We start from the raw sequence: 27111 nt of genomic DNA, 5'->3' as shown, positions 1-27111 counted from the left end.
TATATCAATGATGTTGCTCTTGCTGCGGGCGATTCCCTGATCCACCTCTACACAGACGACACCATTCTATATACTTCCGGCCCGTCCTTGGACACTGTGCTATCTAACCTCCAAACGAGCTTCAATGCCATACAACACTCCTTCCGTGGCCTCCAACTGTTCTTAAACGCTAGTAAAACCAAATACATGCTTTTCAACCGTTCGCTGCCTGCACCCGCACGCCTGACCAGCATCACCACCCTGGATGGTTCCAACCTTGAATATGTGGCCATCTATAAGTACCTAGGTGTCTGGCTAGACTGTAAACTCTCCTTCCAGACTCATATCAAACATCTCCAATCGAAAATCAAATCAAGAGTCGGCTTTCTATTCCGCAACAAAGCCTCCTTCACTCACGCCGCCAAACTTACCCTAGTAAAACTGACTATCCTACCGATCCTCGACTACGGCGATGTCATCTACAAAATTGCTTCCAACACTCTACTCAGCAAACTGGATGCAGTTTATCACAGTGCCATCCGTTTTGTCACTAAAGCACCTTATACCACCCACCACTGCGACTTGTATGCCCTAGTCGGCTGGCCCTTGCTACATATTCATCGCCAGACCCACTGGCTCCAGGTCATCTACAAGTCCATGCTAGGTAAAGCTCCGCCTTATCTCAGTTCACTGGTCACGATGGCAACACCCATCCGTAGCACGCGCTGCAGCAGGTGTATCTCACTGATCATCCCTAAAGCCAACACCTAATTTGGCCGCCTTTCGTTCCAGTTCTCTGCTGCATGTGACTGGAACTAATTGCAAAAATCGCTGAAGTTGGAGACTTTTATCTCCCTCACCAACTTCAAACATCTGCTATCTGAGCAGCTAACTGATCGCTGCAGCTGTACATAGTCTATCGGCAAATAACCCACCCATTTTTACCTACCTCATCCCCATACTGTTTTTATTTATTTACTTTTCTGCTCTTTTGCACACCAATATCTCTACCTGTACATGACCATCTGATCATTTATCACTCCAGTGTTAATCTGCAAAATTGTAATTATTCGCCTATCCTCATGCCTTTTGCACACAATGTATATAGACTCCCCTTTTTTTTCCTACTGTGTTATTGACTTGTTAATTGTTTACTCCATGTGTAACTCTGTGTTGTCTGTTCACACTGCTATGCTTTATCTTGGCCAGGTCGCAGTTGCAAATGAGAACTTGTTCTCAACTAGCCTACCTGGTTAAATAAAGGTGAAATAAAATAAAATAAAAAATAAATATACCTTTGACTATTGGATGTTCTAATAGGTACTTTAGTATTGCCAGCCTAATCTCGGAAGTTGATAGGCTTGAAGTCATAAACAGCGCAATGCTTGAAGCACAGTGAAGAGCTGCTGGCAAATGCAGGTGTTACGACTTCCGCCGAAGTCGGTCCCTCTCCTTGTTCGGGTAGCATTCGGCGGTCGAAGTCACCGGCCTTCTAGCCATTGCTGATCCACTTTTCATTTTCCATTTGTTTTGTCTTTGTTTTACACACCTGGTTTCAATTCCCCAATTACATGTTTATTATGTAACCCTCTGTTTTCCCCATGGTTTTTGTGCGTGATTATTTTATGTATGTTCGGCCCGTTATTGTGGGCTCGGTATTACGACATGTTATTGGAATATAAAAAAGTTACTTGTGTTACACATCTCTGCTGTCCTGCGCCTGACTCCTCTGCACCAGCTACACCCAGACCATTACAGCAGGAAAGTGCTGTTTGAATGAATGCTTATGAGCCTGCTGCTGCCTACCATCGCTCAGTCAGACTGCTCTATCAAATCATAGTCTTAATTATAATATAATAACACACAGAAATACGAGCCTTATGTCATTAATATGGTCAAAACCGGAAACTATCATTTCGAAAACAAAACGTTTATTCTTTCAGTGAAATACGGAACCGTTCTGTATTTTATCTAACGGGTGGCATCCCTAAGTCTAAATATTGCTGTTACATTGCACAACCATCAATGTTATGTCATAAGAAATGAATGTTAGCAGGCAATATTAACTATATATGCAGGTTTGAAAATATATACTTGTGTATTGATTTTAAGAAAGGCATTGATGTTTATGGTTAGGTACACATTGGTGCAATGACGGTGCTTTTTTCGCAAATGCGCTTGTTAAATCACACATTTGGCGAAGTAGGCTGTGATTCAATGATAAATTAACAGGCACCGCATCGATTATTTGCAATGCAGGACAAGCTAGATAAACTAGTAATATCATCAACCATGTGTAGTTAACTAGTGATTATGTTAAGATTGATTGTATTTTATAAGATAAGTTTAATGCTAGCTAGCGCCTTACCTTGGCTCCTTGCTGCACTCGCATAACAGGTAGTCAGCCTGCCACGCAGTCTCCTCGTGGAGTGCAATGTAATCGGCCAAAATCGGTGTCCAAAAATGACGATTACCGATTTTTATGAACTTGAAATCGGCCCTAATTAATCGGCCATTCCGATTAATCGGTCAACCTCTAGTTAATACAACCTATATTTATGTTTATTTATTTTCCCTTTTGAACTTTAACTATTTGCACATCATTACAACACTGTATATAGACATAATATGACATTTGAAATGACTTTATTCTTTTGGAACTTTTGTGAGTGTAATGTTTACTGTTCATTTTTTTTTATTTCACTTTTGTTTATTATCTATTTCACTTCCTTTGGCAATGTTAACATATGTTTCCCAAGCCAATAAAGCCCCTTAAATTTAAAAATGAATTGAGAGCGAGGGTATAGGTTAATACGTTATTAAGCTATAATAACACCATTGTTTGTGTTAAAGCATTAGAACCAATGCAAGAGTAATTCTGCATGCTTTTCCAAATAGCAGGGAGCTCACATTTCACCATCCACTGTGCTCCCTACTCGCTCACTGTAACTAAACATCTCAAGTGTCTTTTCTCCTGGGTAAACAAAATGGTCACACTGACACGACACGTTCCAGAAGTGTGTGTGGGCCAGTGATAATGTTGTAATGGGTGTGTAGGTCTAGATTATAAATAGATATAAAAAGGTAAAACTCAACTCTGACTGTCAGGAAGGTTTTCAGAAAACAACAGACGACCTGGCCAGCTGTCAAAGGCACGCTCTCATCAAGTTGACAAAGACGAGAGGCTATGTTCTTTAACACTGCTTGTCCAGATTCAACCAATAATTGTCTTTTGACATTGGGCTGGGAGACATACTTGTAAGTAGGCTATGTCTTCCAGCACAATGTCAAAGGACAATTCTTGGTTGAATCGCAGTTAAGCTGGACAAGCAGTGTTAAAGAATATTGCCTCTCATCTGGCTGCCCATGCCTTTCATACAATTGACAAAATTCTCATGTGGATTTAGTTGTGGCTTTTACAACCAGAGGCAAGTCCGACCATAGTCAGTTTGTGGAATATCTGAGGAAAGTAAAGAAGCTAGATAGGCTAGTTTTTTGTTGTTGTTAATAGTTCATTTGAAATATGCAGAATAAACTGAATAGAATTGGCCAGTCTAAAACATGTCTAAAAGTAGGCGAACACCTATGAAATCCTGACACAGTTACAAGGTTTCAACACTGCTGGTCTTCTACACGTTGTTTCAAAACCAGGCTACATCCGCTCATGTTCTCAAACTCATTGCGAGCCAGCTGCAGCAATGTGAAACAGATGTATCCAATATTGCAATGAGTTTCGTCCTTTCGTCCTAGTAAACTGATAATAGCCATCATTTGTACAGTAGCGAGATGTTACACTCCTGTTTATATAAACACTAATGACATACATTTCCTATACCTTGTGGTGGTTATTTTCAGGTTCAATATGTTGTTTTTCCCTTACATGTTTAGTTCTGTTCCACCTACAGCTCAGTTCACAGCTCGTACTGTATTTGGTTTAGAAACACCCTGCCACTGTCTTGCAGGCAACAATGCTTCTTTCAAAATGACAGGCCTCTGCAGCACAGACAAAATGACAGGCCTGAGCAGCACAGACAAGATGACAGGCCTCTGCAGCACAGACAAGATGACAGGCCTCTGCAGCACAGACAAGATGACAGGCCTCTGCAGCACAGACAAGATGACAGGCCTCTGCAGCACAGACAAGATGACAGGCCTCTGCAGCACAGACAAAATGACAGGCCTGAGCAGCACAGACAAAATGACAGGCCTCTGCAGCACAGACAAAATGACAGGCCTCTGCAGCACAGACAAAATGACAGGCCTCTGCAGCACAGACAAAATGACAGGCCTCTGCAGCACAGACAAAATGACAGGCCTGAGCAGCACAGACAAAATGACAGGCCTCTGCAGCATAGACAAGATGACAGGCCTGAGCAGCACAGACAAAATGACAGGCCTGAGCAGCACAGACAAAATGACAGGCCTGAGCAGCTCAGACAAAATGACAGGCCTCTGCAGCATAGACAAGATGACAGGCCTGAGCAGCACAGACAAGATGACAGGCCTGAGCAGCACAGACAAAATGACAGGCCTGAGCAGCACAGACAAAATGACAGGCCTGTGCAGCACAGACAAAATGACAGGCCTGAGCAGCACAGACAAATTGACAGGCCTGAGCAGCACAGACAAAATGACAGGCCTGTGCAGCACAGACAAAATGACAGGCCTGTGCAGCACAGACAAAATGACAGGCCTGAGCAGCACAGACAAAATGACAGGCCTGAGCAGCACAGACAAGATGACAGGCCTGAGCAGCACAGACAAAATGACAGGCCTCAGCAGCACAGACAAAATGAAAATAAAAGATACACAAGTATTACAGAGAGTTAGCAAATAGCACGTTGCTTCCCTTCTCTCCTATTCATTTTAGACAGCAGAGGATTACTACAATAATAGTCCCGTGATTCAAGCTGACTGTAGTTCAGTTCTCTATTGAATAACACACTATGAACAACGTTGAGTCATAAGTGCTTGTCTCTGGGAGATGGTTTGGATGTAATTTATGAGTGTCTTATAGTGTAAACAGTGGGGTATTGAGAGGGTGTGGTGCCATTTAACTTTGAGGAGAATGGGAGGCCACATGCCTTTGAATCATTTAGCAGAAGCTATTATCCAGAGCAACTTATAGGAAAATTAGGGTTAAGTGCCTTACACATCAGCAGATGTTTCACCAAGTCGGCTTGGGGATTCAAAGCAGCACACTTTCAGGTAACACTCTTAACCACTAGGCTACCTGCTACCCTGCCACACTTAAGAATATGCAAAACAGAGAGAGAGAGAGAGAGAGAGAGAGAGAGAGAGAGAGAGAGAGAGAGAGAGAAACTGTTTCTAATCTATTTTAAATCTTTCAGATGTTTAATCTGTTTAGCCTCTTTCGCTCTTCCATTCTTTCATTTTCAGTCTCTCAACTTTAACTCACTCACACCAGCTGGCTGTTATTTACACATAGCTCTCTTCCTGTTCTACACCACAACTGTTAGTCAAAACAAACCCTGAGCTTGGTCTGCTTCTCATTGGTTCAGAGAGGGGCAGGAGAACCCAGTCACAGCATTCACCCACTACACTGAGCCACACCCATCACCTATGGCCTGTTCTGCTGTTGACTGACACAAACATTCTTCTGGTCAGTTGGAGTTGAGGCGAAACTGAAAGGAAAGACAATGGAAGAGTTGTACCACCGTAGGATAGGAGAGATAATACAGTGAACACATCTCTTTAAGTGGGAAAACACCATATTTTGGGGGACAGTTACTGTACCTACCCAATCCCTACTTAACCTGTACGGGTTCCAGTATGTCATTTTTCCACCTGTCTTAGGTAGAAGCATATCACCTTTCTGTGGCTGTGGTGGCTTGACAGGCGGAGGTGTGCATATAGTCTTCTCAAGAAGGTCATTAAAGATCCCATGGCACTTGTCGTAAGAGTAGGGGTGTTAACCCTGGTGTCCTGGCTAAATTCCCAATCTGGCCCTCAAACCATCAGGGTCACCTAATAATCCCCAGTTTACAATTGGCTCATTCATCCCCCTCCTCTCCCCTGTAACTATTCCCCAGGTGGTTGCTGTAAATGAGAACGTGTTCTCAGTCAACTTACCTGGTAAAATAACGGATAAATAAAATATAAATAAAAAAGAAGAACAGTTTTTACTCATTTGAATATTTAATCTTCCTCACACGTTGAATATTTCTGTTTTTGTGCCTCACTGCAAATAGATTCACTGATGTGAAATGATGGATGAATAATCTGCAAATCCAGACTCATCAAAACCACATCAACCCTACTGTGTTCCAGGGAAAGACGTGAGGTTTCTTACTGTAGCCTCTCACTACAGTGTTCTGTATTGCTACTCAAGTAGCCTCAAACTGAGATACAAAAACAATGAAACAACCATATAGATGTCTGTATTTGGGGATGAAATCATATATAGCGGTCCGACAGAGCGACGCAGAGTGAGATTACATGGGAGATAAACAATACCTGTGTAGTCTACCTGTGCTGTAAAATGGAAACAGCCACCACTCACACATGGACGGTGGGTAAAGTTAGAGAAAAAGGTTCCAAACGGTTTCTTCGGCTGTCCAATAGGAGAACCCTTTTTTGGTTCGAGGTAGAACCCTTTTGGGGTCCATGTTGAACCCTCTGTGTAAAGGAACTTTATCAGTATCACAGTGTCTCATCGAGTTGACAAAGTGAACACCTGGACAGTGTTGAATAGCCTCTCATCTGGCCGCACATGAATTTCACACAATTGACCGTTTCTGCATTTGGATTTAGTTGTGGCTTTTACAACAAGAGACACGTCCGACCATAGTAGGCTAGTATTTTTGTGGAATATCTGATAGGATAGTACAAAGGCTAGGGAGGGTTATTTGTTAATAACCAGTTAATTGTATCGAAATATGCCACGGTTAACTTGTAACACCATTTGCCTTCAGAACAAACGAATATAATTGATCAGTCTAAAATATAAAAGTAACACCCATGAAATCGCTGGAACAGAAAAGGTGGCATGACGTGCAAACACTGTTAGCCTACATTGTTTCAACACTGCTCCAAGATGTTTCAAAACTAACGTAACATCTGTTCATGTTCGCAAACTGATTGCGAGCCAGAAAACTGAAACAGATGTGTCCAATGACTGTCGCCCTTCTTCGTACTAAACTAGTAATCGCCCTAATTTGTACAGTAGCGTGGAGTTATACTTCTGTTTTTAAAGCATATCCTACCTTTTGGTGGTTATTTTGAGATTCGATATGTTGTTTTGTTTTCTCTGTTCTCTCCCTTACATGTTAAATTCCGTTCCATCCACAGCTCAGTTCGGTTCAGAAACGCCCTACCACTTCTCCCCCAGGAAGAAAGCTGACAATGACTCATTGAACGAGTACAAGCAAGCATTGGCGCTCGGCTTCTACACCTGAAACACACTTTATGTTACTGTAAACCATGTTTATAATCCACTATAAATGTGCTTTGCGATAATAATCATTTTCACTTAATAGTTTGCCCACACTCATACAATTCTAAATGGCTTTACTCACATTTAATTTGTTCCCACTTTGTTTTTGCACAGGGATATTGCCATGGTTTTTAAACTTTATGCTACGGCACCTGGCTATTTGTTATAATATCCATTGAACATTTTACTTCACCTTGGCATGTCAATTTGGCAAAGATCGTACTTTTTTTTGTAGATGTTGCTTCCCAGAGCCATATACAGTATTTAGAGAGTTTAGTTTCAGTTTGAAGTTTTAATGTCATTTGCAAAAGTACAGTGAAATGCCTTTCTTGCAAGCTTTAAACCCAACAATGCAGTAATCAATAACAATGTAATACTAAAAAGAACATAGGGTAGAACAAAAACACAATAATTAAAAATAAGAGGAACACGAGAAATGAAGTAAGCATACTATATACAGGGTCAGTCAGTTCCAGTACCATATTTACAATGTGCAGTGATACTGGAGTGATGGAAGCTAGAGGTACAGTACATTACCAAAAGTATATGGACACCGGCTCGTCGAACATCTCCTAAAAAAATGATGAGCATTCAAATGAAGTTGGTCCCCCCTTTGCTGCTACTCTTCTGGGGAGGCTTTCCACTAGACATTGGAACATTGCTGTGAGGACTAGGTTTCCATTCAGCTACAAGAGCATTAGTGAGGTTGGACACTGATGTTGAGCGGTTAGACCTGGCTCCCAGTCAGCATTCTAATTCATCTCAAAGGTGTTCGATGGGATTGAATCGGGGCTCTGTGCAGGCCAGTCAAGTTCTTCCACACCGATCTCGACAAACCTTTGTCTGTATGTACCTTGCTTTGTGCACAGGGGCATTGTCATACTGAAACAGGAAAGGGCCTTCCCCAAATTGTTGCCACAACGTTGGAACCACAGAATCGTCTAGAATGTCATTGTACACTGTAGCATTTATATTTCCCTTCACTGGAACTAAGGGGCCTAGCTCAAACCATGCAAAAACATCCCCAGAGCATTATTCCTCCCCCACCAAACTTTACAGTTGTACTATGCATTGGACAGGAAGCGCTCTCCAAGCATCTGGCAAACCCAGATTTGTCCGTTGGACTGCCAGATGTTAAAGTGTGAATCATCACTCCAGAGAATGCGTTTCCACTGCTCCAGAGTCCAATGGTGGTGAGCTTTACACCACTCCAGCCGACGCTTGGCATTGCGAATGGTGATCTCAGGCTTGTGTGCGGCTGCTAGACCATAGAAACCCATTCCATGGAAATCCGAAAAACAGTTATTGTGCTGACTTTGCTTCCAGAAGCAGTTTGGAACTCAGTAGTGAGTGTTGCAAACGAGGACAGGTGACTTGGTGGTCCTGTGAGGTTGTGTGAGCTTGTGTGGCCTACCACTTCGCGGCTGAGCCATTTTTGCTCCTAGATGTCTCCACTTCACATTAACAGAACTTACAGTTGACTGGGGCAGCTCTAGCAGGGCAGAACTTTGACGAACTGACTTGTTGGAAAGGTGGCATCCTATGACGGTGCCACATTGAAAGTCACTGAGCTCTTCAGTAAGGCCATTCTACTGCCAATGTTTGTATATGGAGATTGCATGGCTGTGTGCTCAATTTTATACACGTGTCACTAACAGCTGTGACTGAAATAGCCGAAGTTTCTCAGAAAGGTCCCATGGCACTTGTCGTAGGTAGGGGTGTTAACCCTGGTGTCCTGGCTAAATTCCCAATCTGGCCCTCAAACCATTAATCCCAGTTTACAATACCACTAATTTGATGGGGTGCCCACATACTTGTGTATATATAGCGTATGTATAGGGGTAAGGTGACTAGGCATCAGGATAAATGATAAACAGAATACCATCAGCGTATATGATGAATGTACTGTGTGTGAGTTGGTGTGCGTGTGTGTAGAGGCAGTATAAATGTATGTGTATATTATGTGTGTGAGAGCAAATTATGAAGTGAGTGTTTGTGTGTGTTTTGGAGTATTGGTGTGTGTGAGTGTGTAGGGCCCTGTGAGTGTGCATAGAAACAGTGCAAAAATAAGAATGACATACAAAGGTCAACTCAGATAGTCTGTGTAGGCGTTATGTTAGCTATTTAGTTAGCTATTTAGCAGTCTTATGGCTTGGGGATAGAAGCTGTTCATGAGCCTGTTGGTGTCAGACTTTATGCACTGGTATCGCTTGCCATGCGGAAGCAGAGAGAACAGTCTATGGCTTGAGTGGCTGGAGTCTTAATGATTGTCTCGGCCTTCTTTTCACACCGCCTGATTTTGAGGTCTTTCTAGACGATCAGTTACATAGCATTGTAACCATATTCCCCACATAATGTTAACGTGGAGCCAACATGGCTGCCATAGAATGTTGTAGTGTCGTATTAATGCATCATATTGCAGAAACTGCTTGTCAAAAACTCTCCAAATCCATGTCTCTGCTATCATCTAGTGGTTGTAATTTGGAAACGCAGTTATTCCTCTTACCACTGACTACATTTCCCAGATTTCTCCAACTGCTTATTCCGGTATACTGAAATGTCCCATCGTGCCTTTCGAGATTCGTCTGGTTCTAGTTGCTGTCGTTTCTGTTGTTTCTGTAGAGAGCTATTGATCGGTAGAATTTCGAGATGGCATCTGACGGACCGCCGGGGACCGAATCTATCCCCTCCGACTTGGGGAGCTCTGTGGCGGCCCTCAATACATGGACCAACCCAGAGCTTCAAGCCAAGCTAGGCGAGCTAGGCGCACCCAACATGGGTAAGAAGCCGAAGTCGGAGCAGCAGGCTCCGGCTGGGACGAATGCGTGCATTGTGTGTAGCTAGCCTGCTAGCAGGTTATCCATAGTTCCGCGGCAAGTTAGCTAGCTACATAGCAGGCCTTCGTGGAATTAAATGAGAGTGTAAATGATCAGCTAGTTACCTACACAATTACTATATTACAAGTTTGTTCACCACCTCTACGAAGAGAATTTTGCTTACGAATGTCTATTCGTTAGCTAGCGAACTAGTCAATATGATTCATAGCTAACAGCTAATCACTCGGGTGTTTAATAACTGATCATCTAAAGTGATACTTGATAGTCGCGCACGAGTCGTTGTCAGCATCCGTGCGTGAGCGACTAAGTTGAATTTAAACTTATTTAATTTGTAGTTAAATAATTGTTTGTTGTTGTCCTATGTTTGTTATAGTGTTCATTGTTGGTTTACAGTTATTATTTCCCTCCTTCCTCAGGTCCCAGAGAGGAGATGCTGGACAGGCTTAAGGGATACATGATGCAGGTCAGTTGTGTGTGTGTTCACGTGTGTTAGTGCATGTGTGAGAGGGTGAGTGTATTTCATCTGTCAATATGATCCATTGATCGGTGTGTATCTGTGTTTCCCCCCACTCAGACTGGAATGATGCTCAGCAAACCCAACCTAGGGAGTGATGATAAACCTATGACCCCGCAGGTCAGCACCAACCGACCCTATAAGGTTTTTAGACAGTCTAATCAAATCTCATTCTTACATTTCATCACTGGGATTATTTAGCTATAAACTCTGTAGTAGTTCATCAATCTGTCATGAACAGGACCAGGAGTTTTACCTTGACTGTGTGATCTGACCAGGAATACGTTTTCCTGGTTCTCACATGGTCCAGGAAAAAACACTTACTGTAATCGAAAACAACTTAACCAGCTTTCTTTCCTTCCTCCCCCCCAGATGCCAGGAATCCCCCCCATGCCCCCGATGCCCATGCCCCCCATGCCTCCTGGAATGGGTATGCTCCAGGCGATGAGCATGATGGCAGGTGGACCCCCTCCACCAGGGATGCGTATGGGCATGGAGCCTCCAGGCATGCCCCCCGGCCTCTCCCAGGAGGACCAGCTGAAGATGGTGCAGCAGAGGGCTGCCATGATGATGCAGCATGAGGAGAGGGCCAAGCAGCAGGTACGATCTTGGCCTGCATTCAGTAAGCCTCTTGGAGTAGCCGTGCTGGTCTAGGATCAGTCTTGTCTTGTAGATTATAATATTTGAAGAGTGTATGGACAGATAAGACCTGATCCTAGACTCGAGTAGGATGTTGAATTGTCATATACACCGCATAGGTGCAGTGAAATGTGTTGTTTTACAGGGTCGGCCGTAGTACCACGCCCCTGGAGCAAATTAGTGTTAAGTGCCTTGCTCTAAGGCACATCAACATATTTTTCACCTTGTCGGCTCGGGTATTCGAACCAGCAACATCTCGGATACTGGCCCAACGCTGTAACCGTTAGCCTACCTGCCACAAGTGTATGGCCTCAGACCCTCAAATATGGTCTCACATTGTGCCCTGTGTTTTTACCTGAGTAAGGAACGACTCCAGGCCCTAGTTGGAATGTAGTCTGCCTTCTATTGCAATGGGAAGGAAGAGGAGTTCTGGTCTAGATTTGCCATTTTGTATGTGTGTATTTCAGGGGGAGTCCCGTGCTATGGAAGAGCACATGAAGGAGCAGGAACTTCTGGAGCAGCAGAAAAGGGTAGGACCTGGAGGAGACTGATTTTCATGTCTTTCTCCCATCTAAATTATTTATCAGTAGTGTTGTCACAACCAATCCCAAAGTTATCATACAGCTGCTTTACCTTGCCTGGAATTTGAAACATATCTCTCTCTCCCCACTCTCTCCTCCCTCCATGTCTCCTCTCCTTCCTCCTCTCTCTCCTCCCTCCATGTCTCCTCTCTCCCCTCTGTCAGGCGGCGGTGATGCTGGAACATGAGAGGCAGCAGGAGCTGGCTAAGAGGCAGCATGGAGGACCAGGGCCCAGGATGTCTGACCCAGGGTCACGACCACCTGGCATGATGCCCCCCATGATGAGAGGTCAGTCCTTGGCCTGCCATCAACACTAAAATGTCAATTCTAACTTCCAATACAACTTTGTCTCTCAAGGGGGAATAGATTTGTCTACAGCGCACACTTTTTAGACAGCATATACTCACACATAGTCACCCATATTGGCTTAACACAGTCACTATCCAAATCTAAACATATCCAATGGCATTCCTTTCTATTTTTAAGAACGGTGTGAAGTCTGTAAAGCTGTTGTGTTGACGGTGACACACACCTGGTACGTTGGTGTTGTTGGTGTCAGTTGAGATCTGGGTGTTGTTGTAGGTGTGAACCCCGGTGGAATGAATCCACCCCCTCCTGGAATGAATCCCCCCCCTCCTGGAATGAATCCTGGTGGAATGAACCCACCTCCTCCTGGAATGTCCATGATGCATACCCAGAGACAGAGAGTTCCCCCTCCCCCTGGAGAGGACGCCAGAGAGGTATGAACCACCCGCCGCTGCTTAATCGTTGCCGCACTCCAAAAGATATAATCAAATATTTTTGTTGTTAGAAAATGATTTTCACGGTGGTTATTTTTTCAGTGTACATTTAAACAACTAAAACCAGATATAATGTATGTCGAGAAGATAATGGAGCTAAATATTTTTTACGCGATCGTCTTTGAAAATTAACAATCACCAAAATAAAAATTTGGCCGTTAGGGAGAATCTAAAATTCTAAAAATGTCATGGCATGGGGCCCCCATTGATTTTGTTATTGTCTTTGAGTCACTCAGAGGGCATAATAACACAGGATAAGCCAGGGCAGAATACAATTGCATCCGTCTAATCTCTGTATTCCTGGTGTTGTGTGTGGCAGGTGTGGCAGGGAGAGGATGTGGGTGTCGGTCCTAAGATCCCCCAGGCTCTGGAGAAGATTCTCCAACTGAAGGAGATCAGACAGGAGCAGCTTGGCGCCACCCCCACAGGTCAGAACCTGGAACTACACACTGGAGGAATGAATCATGGCCTGTATTTGGAGTAGGATCAGTTTAGCTTTTTAGGATCATAATTAATAGATCAGAACTCATACTTTGAAACGCTTTGTGAATAAACGCACCGAGAGTGCCTGATATCATCCCAATGGAACTACTGCAGTCTTAGTAATATTGTCCTGGGTTAAGAGCCCTGTTGCACCTTGACCTGACCAGTGAATGTTCTCTGTGTTTTCTATCTTCCAGAAGAGGAGGAGGAGGAGAGCCCAGAGATGGAGATGAACAACTCCTCCGCTGCCGTCCTGTCTGAGACTGAAGAGGACGACGGTTCTCTCTCTAAGAAAGACGTGAGTGTTCTATTAATTCCCCTCATCCCACCCTGCTGTCTTTGGTTGAAACTCAATTGTGTTTCCTTGATTGCTCGTGTCCTCTCGCCTCCTCAAAATGTATCGGAGGATAATGTCCAAGGGGAGGAACCTTGGATATTTTCCTCCAATGTGTTTTGAGAAGGATGCCAGGGGAGAGGCCATGAAGAGTCAAGAAAAGACTGTTGAGATTCATCCTGTTACTCCTGAAGCTCAGAGGGTCAAGTTGGCATGACTCGTATTGATAACCTGCTTGACCTGCTGAAGCTTCTGTTTCAATCTACATAAGCTCTTAGAGGCATGAGGAGTAGGAAACGGTGTCAGTTAGCGCTGGGCGATGTGGCCAAAATATTATATTACGGGATTAAAAATATATATATATTTGACGGTATTTTTAGTTTTTGAATAATAAAAGTTGTACATTTGCTTTATGAGTAGTGAGCGATCCCAGGGTGCTTTATGAGTAGTGAGCGATCCCAGGGTGCTTTATGAGTAGTGAGCGATCCCAGGGTGCTTTATGAGTAGTGAGCGATCCCAGGGTGCTTTATGAGTAGTGAGCGTTCCCAGGGTGCTTTATGAGTAGTGAGTGATCCCAGGGTGCTTTATGAGTAGTGAGCGATCCCAGGGTGCTTTATGAGTAGTGAGCGATCCCAGGGTGCTTTATGAGTAGTGAGCGATCCCAGGGTGCTTTATGAGTAGTGAGCGATCCCAGGGTGCTTTATGAGTAGTGAGCGATCCCAGGGTGCTTTATGAGTAGTGAGCGATCCCAGGGTGCTTTATGAGTAGTGAGCGATCCCAGGGTGCTTTATGAGTAGTGAGCGATCCCAGGGTGCTTTATGAGTAGTGAGCGATCCCAGGGTGCTTTATGAGTAGTGAGCGATCCCAGGGTGCTTTATGAGTAGTGAGCGATCCCAGGGTGCTTTATGAGTAGTGAGCGATCCCAGGGTGCTTTATGAGTAGTGAGCGATCCCAGGGTGCTTTATGAGTAGTGAGCGATCCCAGGGTGGCAACACATATATATTCTAAGTGATTTCAATGAGTCTTTATTCACTCTGATTGTTTTATACTGTTCAATTCAACTTCAACCAGAACAAATTTCAGCACTTTTATGATTTCTGCATTTCCTGCAGTTGTATTGGTGGAAAAAGTACCCAGTTGTCATACTTGAATAAAAGTAATGATACGTTAATAGAAAATTACTCAAGTTAGTGAGTCACCCAGTAAAATACTACTTGAATAAAAGTATTTGGTTTTAAATATACTTAAGTATCAAAGTAAATGTAATTTATAAAATGTACTTAAGTATCAAAAGTAAAAGTATAAACAATTTCAAATTCCTTATATTAAGAAAACCAGATTGTACCATTTTCTTTCTTTTTAAATGTACGGATAGCCAGTGGCACACTCCAACACTCAGACATGATTTACAAACAAAGTATTTGTGTTTAGTGAGTCCGACCAGGGATGTTCTCTTGTCAAGTGTGTGAATTAGGCCATTTTCCTGTCCTGCTAAGCATTTAAAATGTAACGAGTACTTTTAGGTGTCAGGGAAAATGTACAGTATTTTCTTTTAAGAATGTAGTGAAGTAAAAGTTGTAAAAAATAGTAAAGATACCAAAAAAAGTACAAATACTTAAAAGTACTACTTAAGTACTTTACACCACTGCTCAGTTGAGATTTCCACACTGCCATCTAGAGCTGCATAATATGGGCAAATAATCTAGGACCTATTTTTAACCAAATGTTGCAATTGCGATTGGACTTGTAAATTAGAGCGCCGACAGAGATCCGGCGCCGACAGAGATGGCCGCCTCGCTTCGCGTTCCTAGGAAACTATGCAGTTTTTTGTTTTTTTACGTGTTATTTCTTACATTAGTACCCCAGGTCATCTTAGGTTTCATTACATACAGTCGAGAAGAACTACTGAATATAAGATCAGCGTCAACTCACCATCAGTACGACCAAGAATATGTTTTCCGCGACGCGGATCCTGTGTTCTGCCTTACAAACAGGACAACGGAATGGATCGCATGCAGCGACCCAAGAAAACGACTCCGAAAAAGAGGGAAACGTAGCGGTCTTCTGGTCAGACTCCGGACAAGGGCACATCGCGCACCACTCCCCAGCATTCTTCTTGCCAATGTCCAGTCTCTTGACAACAAGGTTGATGAAATCCGAGCAAGGGTAGCATTCCAGAGGGACATCAGAGACTGCAATGTTCTCTGATTCACGGAAACATGGCTTACTGGGAAGACGCTATCCGATGCGGTGCAGCCAACGGGTTTCTCCACGCATCGCGCCGACAGAAACAAACATCTTTCTGGTAAGAAGAGCGGCGGGGGCGTATGCCTCATGACTAACGAGACATGGTGTGATGAAGGAAACATACAGGAACTCAAATCCTTCTGTTCACCTGATTTAGAATTCCTCACAATCAAATGTAGACCGCATTATCTTCCAAGAGAATTCTCTTCGATTATAATCACAGCCGTATATATCCCCCAAGCAGACACATCGATGGCTCTGAACGAACTTTATTTAACTCTTTGCAAACTGGAAACCATTTATCCGGAGGCTGCATTCATTGTAGCTGGGGATTTTAACAAAGCTAATCTGAAAACAAGACTCCCTAAATTTTATCAGCATATCGATTGCGCAACCAGGGGTGGTAAAACCTTGGATCATTGTTACTCTAACTTCCGCGACGCATATAAGGCCCTGCCCCGCCCCCTTTCGGAAATGCTGACCACGACTCCATTTTGTTGATCCCTGCCTACAGGCAGAAACTTAAACAAGAGGCTCCCACGCTGAGGTCTGTCCAACGCTGGTCAGACCAAGCTGACTCCACACTCCAAGACTGCTTCCATCACGTGGACTGGGACATGTTTCGTATTGCGTCAGATGAAAATATTGACGAATACGCTGATTCGGTGTGCGAGTTCATTAGAACGTGCGTCGAAGATGTCGTTCCCATAGCAACGATAAAAACATTCCCAAACCAGAAACCGTGGATTGATGGCAGCATTCGCGTGAAACTGAAAGCGCGAACCACTGCTTTTAATCAGGGCAAGGTGTCTGGTAACATGTCCGAATATAAACAATGCAGCTATTCCTCCGCAAGGCTATTAAACAAGCTAAGCGTCAGTACAGGGACAAAGTGGAATCTCAATTCAATGGCTCAGACACAAGAGGCATGTGGCAGGGTCTACAGTCAATCACGGACTACAAGAAGAAACCCAGCCCAGTCACGGACCAGGATGTCTTGCTCCCAGGCAGACTAAATAACTTTTTTCCCGCTTTGAGGACAATACAGTGCCACTGACACGGCCTGCAACGAAAACATGCGGTCTCTCCTTCACTGCAGCCGAGGTGAGTAAGACATTTAAACGTGTTAACCCTCGCAAGGCTGCAGGCCCAGACGGCATCCCCAGCCGCGCCCTCAGAGCATGCGCAGACCAGCTGGCCGGTGTGTTTACGGACATATTCAATCAATCCCTATACCAGTCTGCTGTTCCCACATGCTTCAAGAGGGCCACCATTGTTCCTGTTCCCAAGAAAGCTAAGGTAACTGAGCTAAACGACTACCGCCCCGTAGCACTCACTTTCCGTCATCATGAAGTGCTTTGAGAGACTAGTCAAGGACCATATCACCTCCACCCTACCTGACACCCTAGACCCACTCCAATTTGCTTACCGCCCAAATAGGTCCACAGACGATGCAATCTCAACCACACTGCACACTGCCCTAACCCACCTGGACAAGAGGAATACCTATGTGAGAATGCTGTTCATCGACTACAGCTCGGCATTCAACACCATAGTACCCTCCAAGCTCGTCATCAAGCTCGAGACCCTGGGTCTCGACCCCGCCCTGTGCAACTGGGTACTGGACTTCCTGACGGGCCGCCCCAGGTGGTGAGGGTAGGCAACAACATCTCCTCCCCGCTGATCCTCAACACGGGGGCCCCACAAGGGTGCGTTCTGAGCCCTCTCCTGTACTCCCTGTTCACCCACGACTGCGTGGCCACGCACGCTCCAACTCAATCATCAAGTTTGCGGACGACACAACAGTGGTAGGCTTGATTACCAACAACGACGAGACGGCCTACAGGGAGGAGGTGAGGGCCCTCGGAGTGTGGTGTCAGGAAAATAACCTCACACTCAACGTCAACAAAACTAAGGAGATGATTGTGGACTTCAGGAAACAGCAGAGGGAACACCCCTATCCACATCGATGGAACAGTAGTGGAGAGGGTAGCAAGTTAAGTTCCTCGGCATACACATCACAGACAAACTGAATTGGTCCACTCACACTGACAGCGTCGTGAAGAAGGCGCAGCAGCGCCTCTTCAACCTCAGGAGGCTGAAGAAATTCGGCTTGTCACCAAAAGCACTCACGAACTTCTACAGATGCACAATCGAGAGCATCCTGGCGGGCTGTATCACCGCCTGGTACGGCAACTGCTCCGCCCTCAACCGTAAGGCTCTCCAGAGGGTAGTGAGGTCTGCACAACGCATCACCGGGGCAAACTACCTGCCCTCCAGGACACCTACACCACCCGATGTTACAGGAAGGCCATAAAGATCATCAAGGACATCAACCACCCGAACCACTGCCTGTTCACCCCGCTATCATCCAGAAGGCGAGGTCAGTACAGGTGCATCAAAGCTGGGACTGAGAGACTGAAAAACAGCTTCTATCTCAAGGCTATCAGACTGTTAAACAGCCACCATTGAGTGGCTGCTGCCAACACACTCTCATTGACACTGACCCAACTCCAGCCACTTTAATAATGGGAATTGATGGGAAATGATGTAAATATATCACTAGCCACTTTAAACAATGCTACCTTATATAATGTTACTTACCCTACATTATTCATCTCATATGCATACGTATATACTGTACTCTACATCATCGACTGCATCCTTATGTAATACATGTATCACTAGCCACTTTAACTATGCCACTTTGTTTACTTTGTCTACATACTCATCTCATATGTATATACTGTACTCGATACCATCTACTGTATGCTGCTCTGTACCATCACTCACTCATATATCCTTATGTACATATTCTTTATCCCCTTACACTGTGTATAAGACAGTAGTTTTAGAATTGTTAGTTAGATTACTTGTTGGTTATCACTGCATTGTCGGAACTAGAAGCACAAGCATTTCGCTACACTCGCATTAACATCTGCTAACCATGTGTATGTGACAAATAAAATTTGATTTGATTTAGAGCAAAACTGTTGGAATCATGGGAATATAATGACTATTATTATTATTATAGTTAGCATATAATAGTGGGCACTTTGAATACAGTGTTGCTTGAGATGACAATTTATAAAAATGCCAGGAAGGAGTTATTGTGACAGGTTAGGAACTAAAGTGTTGATAAATGTTTCCTAGGGGACCCTATAAGCTTTGGCTACATTGCATGTTTTTTTCTTAGCTACTTGATATAGCTAACATATTCTTGCTTTGCATATTACTCTTTGATTTAGAAGATACTGTTGCACAAACAACATGCTGATTTAGGTCTACACCATCACTGGTATTATCAGGCTGTATTAGCTAGCTACGTTTGCTCTTAGTCAATACATTTATTAGCTAGCTAGCTATTATCATTAGCGGCTAACAATTAGCGTCTCACAAGATTTAGGGCAACCTGCTAAGAAAATACAAACTAGCTGTTTGCTGATGTAAGAAACACAAAATAATAGTGTCATTATAGAACACTAGTGGTTTTATATTAAGAAGTAAAGTGAAAACTGCTTTGTTGTCGTCAACATTGACCATGCAGACTGAACACAAGTTGAGGAACATCAAATGTGCTCCTTGAATGACGGAGTGGGACTGGGTCTGTGTTGAAAGTGGCACGGAGAGAGAGTGGAGAGGGATGACTCAGGTAGCGAAGTAAACTATAAAAATGGACGTCACACAAGGCATATCACATTTAACAAACCAAACATTCAAATACCGGTATAGAAGGTAAAGTAAAACCCAAACCGGTCCCTGCATCAATAATGGTATGTCATAAAATACGATATACTGCCCAGCCCTAGTTTCAGTTATTAGCATTTTCATTCTCCCTCTTGCATTCTCCCCTTCTCAGAAAAATCGTAAGCGCAGGAACCGTAAGAAGAAGAACAAGAAGAGGCGTGAGCAGGAGAAGAGGGAGCATGCGGAGGAGAAGAAAGAGGAGGATGGAGAGAAGGAGAAAGAGCCTGAGGTGGAGATTGAGTATATTACAGAGGAACCGGAGATCTACGATCCTAACTTCATCTTCTTCAAGAGGATCTTTGAGGCCTTCAAGGTGAGGGCCCCCATTTTAGATATTGGCTTTATGGTTCTTTATGAAAAATCTGTCAAAACAGATGTGTCCAGTGTTATTGTTCATATTTAGTGTTTTAATGGCCCGAGAATTAAAGTAAAATCGCATCAGGTTCAGTTGACCCACCAGTTCTCAGCGCAGTAGTTTCAAGAACCTCTGAACAAGCATGAAAAGTGAATAATTTTGTTGTGTTGATTTAAGGATGGAATCTGTTTGCGCGTTAGTCTTTTGCTAACAGTTCTAATGAACTGTGTTTGTCCATCCCTCTCTCAGCTGACTGATGACGTGAAGAAGGAGAAGGAGAAGGAACCGGAGAAGGAGCCGGCTCCTGCTCTAATGAGGAAGAAGGGATTTGAGGAGGAAAAGAAAGACAGCGACGACAGTGACGACGTTAGTATTCATCTCTCCTCTACATTCTCTCCATTCCTGAGCTTGGATGAAAAAATACTTCTCAAACAGGAGTGTTTATATGCTGCGTCGTCCCAATTCTCTACCCTAATGCCCTAAGTAGTGTGCACTTTGTGGAGGAAAGGTGAACGATTGGGACACAGAAATAGTGTCATCTTCCAGTGCTCTCTCTTTGACCAAGTGTTGACCATGGAAGTTATCCTCGTGGTCATTCTTCGTGTGTGTGTGTACAGGAGATCAGACCAGATGTTCCCAAGATGTCTAAGAAGAAGCTGAGGAGAATGAACAGACTAACTGTGGCTGAACTCAAACAGGTAATACATTTACCTGCTTTTTAAGAGTTAGACATTCTAGCTCCTGTGTATTGATGAAGTTGGTATAGAAGTTGTTCTGTACCTAACACTTTACTCATGAATGCTTGTCTATATGAGCTGATTCAGTTTGTGTGGGTGGTCACCGGAGATGTTTTAAAAGGAGATTGATAGAGATCTGTGTCCGATGTTGATTTTGACCCCGTCCTCCTCCAGTTGGTGGCGCGTCCTGACGTGGTGGAGATGCACGACGTGACGGCGCAGGAACCCAAGCTGCTGGTGCACCTGAAGGCCACCAGGAACACGGTGCCCGTCCCCCGACACTGGTGCTTCAAGAGGAAGTACCTCCAGGGCAAGAGGGGTATCGAGAAGCCCCCTTTCGAGCTGCCAGAGTTCATCAAGAGGACAGGCATCCAGGAGATGAGAGAAGCTTTACAGGAGAAGGTATATGGCTCTGTCCAATAGAGGGGTACCAGAGAAGCTTTACAGGAGAAAGAAGATAGATGATTCTGTCCAATAGAGGGGTACCAGAGAATCTTTACAGGAGAAGATGGATGATTCTGTCCAATAGAGGGGTAGTAGCACCAGACAGTAGGCACAATGAGGCACTGGCTGGTGGTTCCAGCTGGAAAGGTGGGTGGGTTCCAGCTGTTAACACCATGTTCATCTCCCTAGTTTTTGGCTAGCATGAGGAGAATGACCGCTTTTAAAGTATACAAACATGGCCTGTGTATTTTTCTGTTTCACGCGGCGTTTACTTCAAGTTCATTACAAAACATCAATAAATAACACACATCCGTTAAATATTTGTTCCATGAACAGCTGTATAAAATAGAGTAGTGAAACACGTTGTCAGAAGTAACACTGAATGACGTGGTACTCTGCTTACAGGAGGATGCCAAGACCATGAAGACCAAGATGAGGGAGAAGGTGCGTCCCAAGATGGGCAAGATCGACATCGACTACCAGAAGCTCCACGACGCCTTCTTCAAGTGGCAGATGAAGCCGAAACTCTCCATCCACGGTGACCTCTACTACGAGGTAAGGATGTCTGACTGCTCAATGGAGGACTCCACTGTATATAGCACCTAACATCAGAAACTCTACTCCTACTTCCTGTTGATTGATTGGACCTTGAATGGAATAATTAGGGCTGTAATCGGTGGTTGGTTTGGGTTTCCCTCAATACCTCGTTGTTGGGTCTTGAATCAACAGATGGTAGTCAGTGTACTCTGCTCTGGTGAATTAGTGTTAGGAATGAAATGTTGATTCTTACAATCTGTGTTTCTCTCGCTCTCCCTCGCTACAGGGGAAGGAGTTTGAGACGAGGCTGAAGGAGAAGAAGCCAGGCGACCTGTCAGATGAGCTGCGTATTGCTCTGGGCATGCCCGTTGGACCGGTCAGTTTTTCAGCGTCATCATTTTCCCAATGTTTTTATTATCCCACTTCTACTTTCACTCTGCTGTGGAAGCCTACGATCCCACTACCACCTTTAATGTTACTGATGGACGACTTTATAATTCTGCTTTGTTTTATGGAACTGTAATCATTCATATTGCTGATGCACCATGGTCTTTTCGCTAAAGTTGTTTCCCCCCTCCCGTGTAGAACTCCCACAAGGTTCCCCCTCCCTGGCTGATCGCCATGCAGAGATACGGCCCCCCTCCCTCCTACCCCAACCTCAAGATCCCCGGGCTCAACTCGCCCATCCCGGAGGTAAGCTTGCCTTAACGCAGACACAGGGCTCCATTCAGTCCGTAGCGCTGAAGAGCTGCGCTAGAAATGTGAAGGCGATGTTCCACGAGAACACACGCTAGACTTTTAACATTGAAATCGCACTACAGCGCAGAGCTTCAGCGCTACGGATCGAATCGAGCCCATCTGCTTTAACAGTTTGTGTCCCCCTGTATTGTGTCCCCCCGGGAGACTTTTTCCAATGTAATAAAAGTGTTTATACTGTATTGTGAAGCTTATTACACTGAGACTTTTATTGACCACCCCCCCACTCTCCTGTTGTCTCTCTCTCTCAGAGCTGTTCGTTCGGTTACCATGCTGGTGGTTGGGGGAAGCCTCCTGTAGATGAGACGGGAAAGCCTCTGTACGGTGATGTGTTCGGGACCAACGCCGTCGACTTCCAGGTGAGGTCTTCCTCACACCCCTGCCCGATTCCCCTCATATACACCATACACCCTTAATTTACCATACAACACCACCGTACCCCCCACTGCCACACATTGCTATATCTGACACACCAGCTGTCTGCTTTGGGCCAATGGCCTGTTAACTATTGTCCTATTGTCTACATGTCTGTGTGTAGGCTAAGGCGGAGGAGGAGGAGGTGGATCGTACGCCGTGGGGAGAGCTGGAGCCTTCAGACGAGGAGTCTTCCGAGGAAGAGGAGGAGGACGAGAGTGATGAGGAGAAGCCAGACGAAACCGGCTTCTTCACACCGGCAGACAGGTAGACGAGTCATTAACTGACTGTTTTAAACACATCAAGTTGACATGGACTTGAAACGAACCAGGCTCTCTTCTGTTGGATCAATAAGCCGTTGGTCACGTGGAACAAATTACCAGTTGCCATTTGTAGTGGGTTGTGTGTGTTGTCTTGAATACAGTGATCAGTGGTTTATTAACTCTGAGCCTGTGTGTGTGTTCCAGTGGTCTGATCACTCCCGGAGGATTCTCGTCGGTACCTGCTGGTATGGAGACTCCAGAGCTCATTGAGCTGAGGAAGAAGAAGATTGAGGAGGCTATGGACGGGTGAGTGTGTGTGGCCAGGAATAGGTTGTGTGACTATTCACTAATATTTAATTTGTGAGTGTGTGTCGTTTTACTGTATTGTGAGTGTTTGTAACATGCATCTCTGTGTGTGTGTGTGTGTGTGTGTGTGTAGGAATGAGACTCCTCAGCTGTTCACGGTGCTCCCAGAGAGGAGAACGGGCTCTGGAGGAGCAGCCATGATGGCATCCACACACATCTACGACGTATCGGGGGTAAGGACAATGGCAAAAACACTGTGTCTGGATAAAGTCGCCCTATCAGAGATCACTACTAAACCTACCACATACCAACCACTGGGGTGTAGGCATGTTAACACTCGTACCAAAAACACAACCCGTAGTTAGTCCCTTACTCATACATACGCAGAGCATATTTCACTAACAATCACATACATACGTGTATGCACTGGTACTCAAACACATAGCCTCTAGCTGTGTGCTAGCTGGACGGGTAGACTTCCAGTCATTGCACAAACGCTAGTTACCATCGGCTCGCGAAACTACGTCTAACTTTCTTGTAAACCGCACGCGGAGACATACAAATGGTATCCATGAGTTGATCTGACTCTGGGGAAGTAGAAGATTCATTGCCATCTCTTTAAACACACCTTCATGGATGTACACTCATACACTTCTCTACACCTACATGACCCACATACACACTAACTCCCCTATTCCCCACTTTAGGCCAAAAGCAGTACACTACAGGGAATAGGGAACAGTTTCAGATGAGCTTCTTTGTCTCCCGTCTGACTCTCCTCCTCAGGCCATGGCGGGTCGTAAGGCGGGCGGAGGCCAGGAGTTCCAAGGGGTAGAAGTGGCTCTGGCCCCAGAGGAGCTGGAGCTGGACCCCATGGCCATGACCCAGAAGTATGAGGAGCACGTCAGGAACCAGGAGGCCCAGGTGGAGAAGGAGGACTTCAGCGACATGGTGGCCGAGCACGCCGCCAAACAGAAGGTGACCCTGAGACACTGTAACTGTAGTGGCCATTTGTTACAGTACAAAACATATAGCTATGGTGCAAAACAGTTTGGCTACAATGTTCACTAATGAATACAACCCGGCACCTTGTGATTTGTTTGGTCTTGTAATTGTTTACCACATCCCCCTTTCCTGATCACATTTCTACTCCTCCAGGACACTCATGCTCAGACTAAAGCAGATATGACAGTCAGAGAAAGCTCTTCTAGCTGTGACTTGTACTAGACTAGTCAGTATACACACAGTAATGAGGAGCTAGAAAGCCCCGGGGTGAATCTGAGTGATGTGTTCTTGTATCTTCATGTCCTGTCTCCTCGTCTCAAAACACGTTGTGGGAGAAAGTCAGTGGTTCCTCCCCTCAGACCTTCTTCTCCAATGCTTTATGAGAAGGATGCGAGGAGTCATCCTGGTTCATTACTGCTATAGTTTAGCATGAAATGTATCCTGTCAATTGGGGCCGAGATGAGGGTAGGAGAATGATGGTATGCACTGTGTTGGAAAGGCTCTTTCTCCAGTCCCATATGTGGCAGAATAAATTAACACTAGATGTGAAGATTAGGATCTGATTTTAGCCATTGTTAGTTGAGTGATTTAATCCTATTCAAATGTAATCTGAAACGTTTAGGATTTGTTCTATTTATTTATCCACTTTCATAATAGCCATTAATGCAAAGTCTTACTTTTTTTTTCTCTTGTTGAAATGTTCTCTCTGCTTCTGAATATGGCCATCCTGGGATAGCAGGGTTTTCAGAGTGAAAGCAGTGTGCACATTCCTCCCTTCTTCCTTTTCTCAGCCCTGCAACATGTTGTGACGGGGTTGGAGTCATATGCCACTTTCACTAAGAGGAGAAGGTTTGATTGTACAGTTTTAGCCTTGTATGACAATATTGAGACTTTTCTTCTCCATATCTCTCTCCACCCCACAGCAAAAGAAGAGGAAGGCCCAGCCTCAGGACACACGAGGAGGTGCCAAGAAATACAAAGAGTTCAAGTTTTAGACCACCAATAACACACCATGAGGAAATGGGAAGAGAGGACAGGCCGAACAAGACGAGCTCAGATTTGAACCCACACAAAACCATCCGTTAATACAGTTGTCTTTTCCTCTTAATGACAATGATAATACGCGTCTGGCAGGACTGGGGCCAATTCCATTACAATTCCAGTCCATTTTGGAAAATAAAGCAAATTCCAATTTTCATAATTGAAGAGAATTGGAATGTTTGTACTTCTGGAATTGAAATGGAATTGAGCCCAACCCTGGTGTTCTGGAGAACCGTTGCCAGGTCTCCACTGTAGGCAGAATTTATATAACCCATCTATTCTGTCCTGTGTGACTACTTTCCATGTAGCTGTGCTTTTCTCTTTTTGTAAATAAAAGACTCCATGTCAATCCAGTCTATGGATCCAAATGGTTAATACATTTGAGGGCTAATTGTTTTTCCCTAGGCCACGTGACCTGAAATCACCCATCCCCCACCAATAAGTAACATTGTGAGGGAGGAAAGGCTATAGTAATGACTTAAATGATCTAAAGCTTTAACACGGTGCTGATACATGGCTGTATGAAGTCATACCTAGCATGACGAACCATGAGCTAACCTCGTATACCCCCTGACCAAGTCAAGGCCACAGCTATGCTGACATAACAACAAGGTGTAGTTCTGGGTTAATCCACCAGGGGCTGACGGAGGATCCAGTGTGACAGTCACCTGACGTCTGGGAAACACTCACTGTGCCCTAAATAACTGATAGCAGTAACCACATGCTGACTCAGTCACTAGTACACACACAATGAGGCTCCACTGCACCATAATGCCTGGCAGGCTTTCTGCAACACTATTCCAGGATTTGTCATCCTAGCGTATGGTAGCCTACTACAACCTCGAAGCCACTTTGTAAAAACATGACTATGTATTACGTAATATATGCCATTTAGCAGACGCTATAATCCAAAGCGATTTAGTCATGTGTGCATACATTTGACGTATGTGTGGTCCCGGGAAAGGATCGTACAGCCCATGCTCCACCAAGTCAACCATACAGGACCACATCGGCTAGTCTACTTGAAATACAGGCATCTGCTAAATGACCACCATGTGCAGTGCATTCGGAAACTATTCAGAACCCCTTTTTCTACATTTTGTTACGTTACAGCCTTATTCTAAAATGTATTCAATTCACTTTTTCCTTCATCGATCTATACACAATACCCCATAATGACAAAGTGAAAACAGGTTTTTAGAAATGTTGGCAAATGTATAAAATAAAACTGAAATACATTATTTACATAAGAATTCAGACCCTTTGCTATGAGACTCAAAATTGAGCTCAGGTGCATCCAGTTTCCAGATGTTTCTATAATTTGGAGTCCCCTTGTGGTAAATTCAATTGATTGGACATGATTTGGAAAGACACACACCTGTCTATATAAGGTCCCACAGTTGACAGTGCATGTCAGAGCAAAAACCAAGCCATGAGGTCGAAGGAATTGTCCGTAGAGCTCAGAGACAGAAGTGTGACGAGGCACAGATCTGGGGATGGGTACAAAAAAAATTCTGCAGCATTAAAGGTCCGCAAGAACACAGTGGACTCCATCACTCTTAAATGGAAGGAGATTTCCTAGAGCTGGCTGCCCGGATAAACTGAGCAATCTGGGGAGAAGGGCCTTGGTCAGGGA

General features: G+C 44.5%; 2 protein-coding genes across 3 annotated transcripts in view; one reads left to right on the top strand and one right to left on the bottom strand.

Moving 5' to 3' along the window:
• LOC115137941 (calpain-1 catalytic subunit-like) overlaps positions 1–7336 on the bottom strand; it is a 40812-nt gene extending 33476 nt beyond the window's left edge. The window contains exon 1 of the mRNA XM_029674259.2: positions 7206–7336. The gene's annotated coding sequence lies outside the window, so the exon portion shown is untranslated. The remainder of the gene's footprint in view (positions 1–7205) is intronic.
• A 2674-nt stretch (positions 7337–10010) lies between these two features.
• LOC115137943 (splicing factor 3B subunit 2-like) lies at positions 10011–25828 on the top strand. 2 transcript variants are annotated; one of them, XM_029674264.2, is made up of 22 exons: positions 10011–10214; positions 10689–10735; positions 10847–10906; positions 11159–11386; positions 11893–11955; positions 12171–12294; positions 12589–12746; positions 13126–13234; positions 13487–13587; positions 19730–19930; positions 20222–20338; positions 20590–20670; positions 20884–21111; positions 21559–21708; positions 21977–22066; positions 22276–22383; positions 22698–22805; positions 22985–23127; positions 23328–23429; positions 23563–23662; positions 24216–24407; positions 25358–25828. In XM_029674264.2, the coding sequence occupies exons 1-22, from the start codon at positions 10085–10087 to the stop codon at positions 25427–25429; spliced, it is 2712 nt and encodes a 903-aa protein (XP_029530124.1). In that variant the 5' UTR covers positions 10011–10084; the 3' UTR covers positions 25430–25828. The 2 variants fall into 2 exon arrangements, with proteins under 2 accessions (XP_029530124.1, XP_029530123.1); XM_029674263.2 differs by having other exon boundaries at positions 10847–10930.
• The last annotated feature ends 1283 nt before the right edge of the window (positions 25829–27111 follow it).

The sequence above is a fragment of the Oncorhynchus nerka genome, linkage group LG12, assembly GCF_034236695.1.
Source record: "Oncorhynchus nerka isolate Pitt River linkage group LG12, Oner_Uvic_2.0, whole genome shotgun sequence".
NCBI classification, from domain to species: domain Eukaryota; kingdom Metazoa; phylum Chordata; class Actinopteri; order Salmoniformes; family Salmonidae; genus Oncorhynchus; species Oncorhynchus nerka.
Note: the sequence above shows the minus strand (reverse complement) of the source record. Positions and strands in the feature narration are given on the sequence as shown.

Excerpts from the sequence above, each read along its gene's own strand:
- LOC115137943 (XM_029674263.2), top strand. The coding sequence starts at position 10,085 with ATGGCATCTGACGGACCGCCGGGGACCGAATCTATCCCCTCCGACTTG. Across the intron at positions 10,736-10,846 it reads TTAAGGGATACATGATGCAG|ACTGGAATGATGCTCAGCAA; the intron begins GTCAGTTGTGTG and ends CCCCCCACTCAG. Across the intron at positions 12,747-13,125 it reads CTGGAGAGGACGCCAGAGAG|GTGTGGCAGGGAGAGGATGT; the intron begins GTATGAACCACC and ends TGTGTGTGGCAG.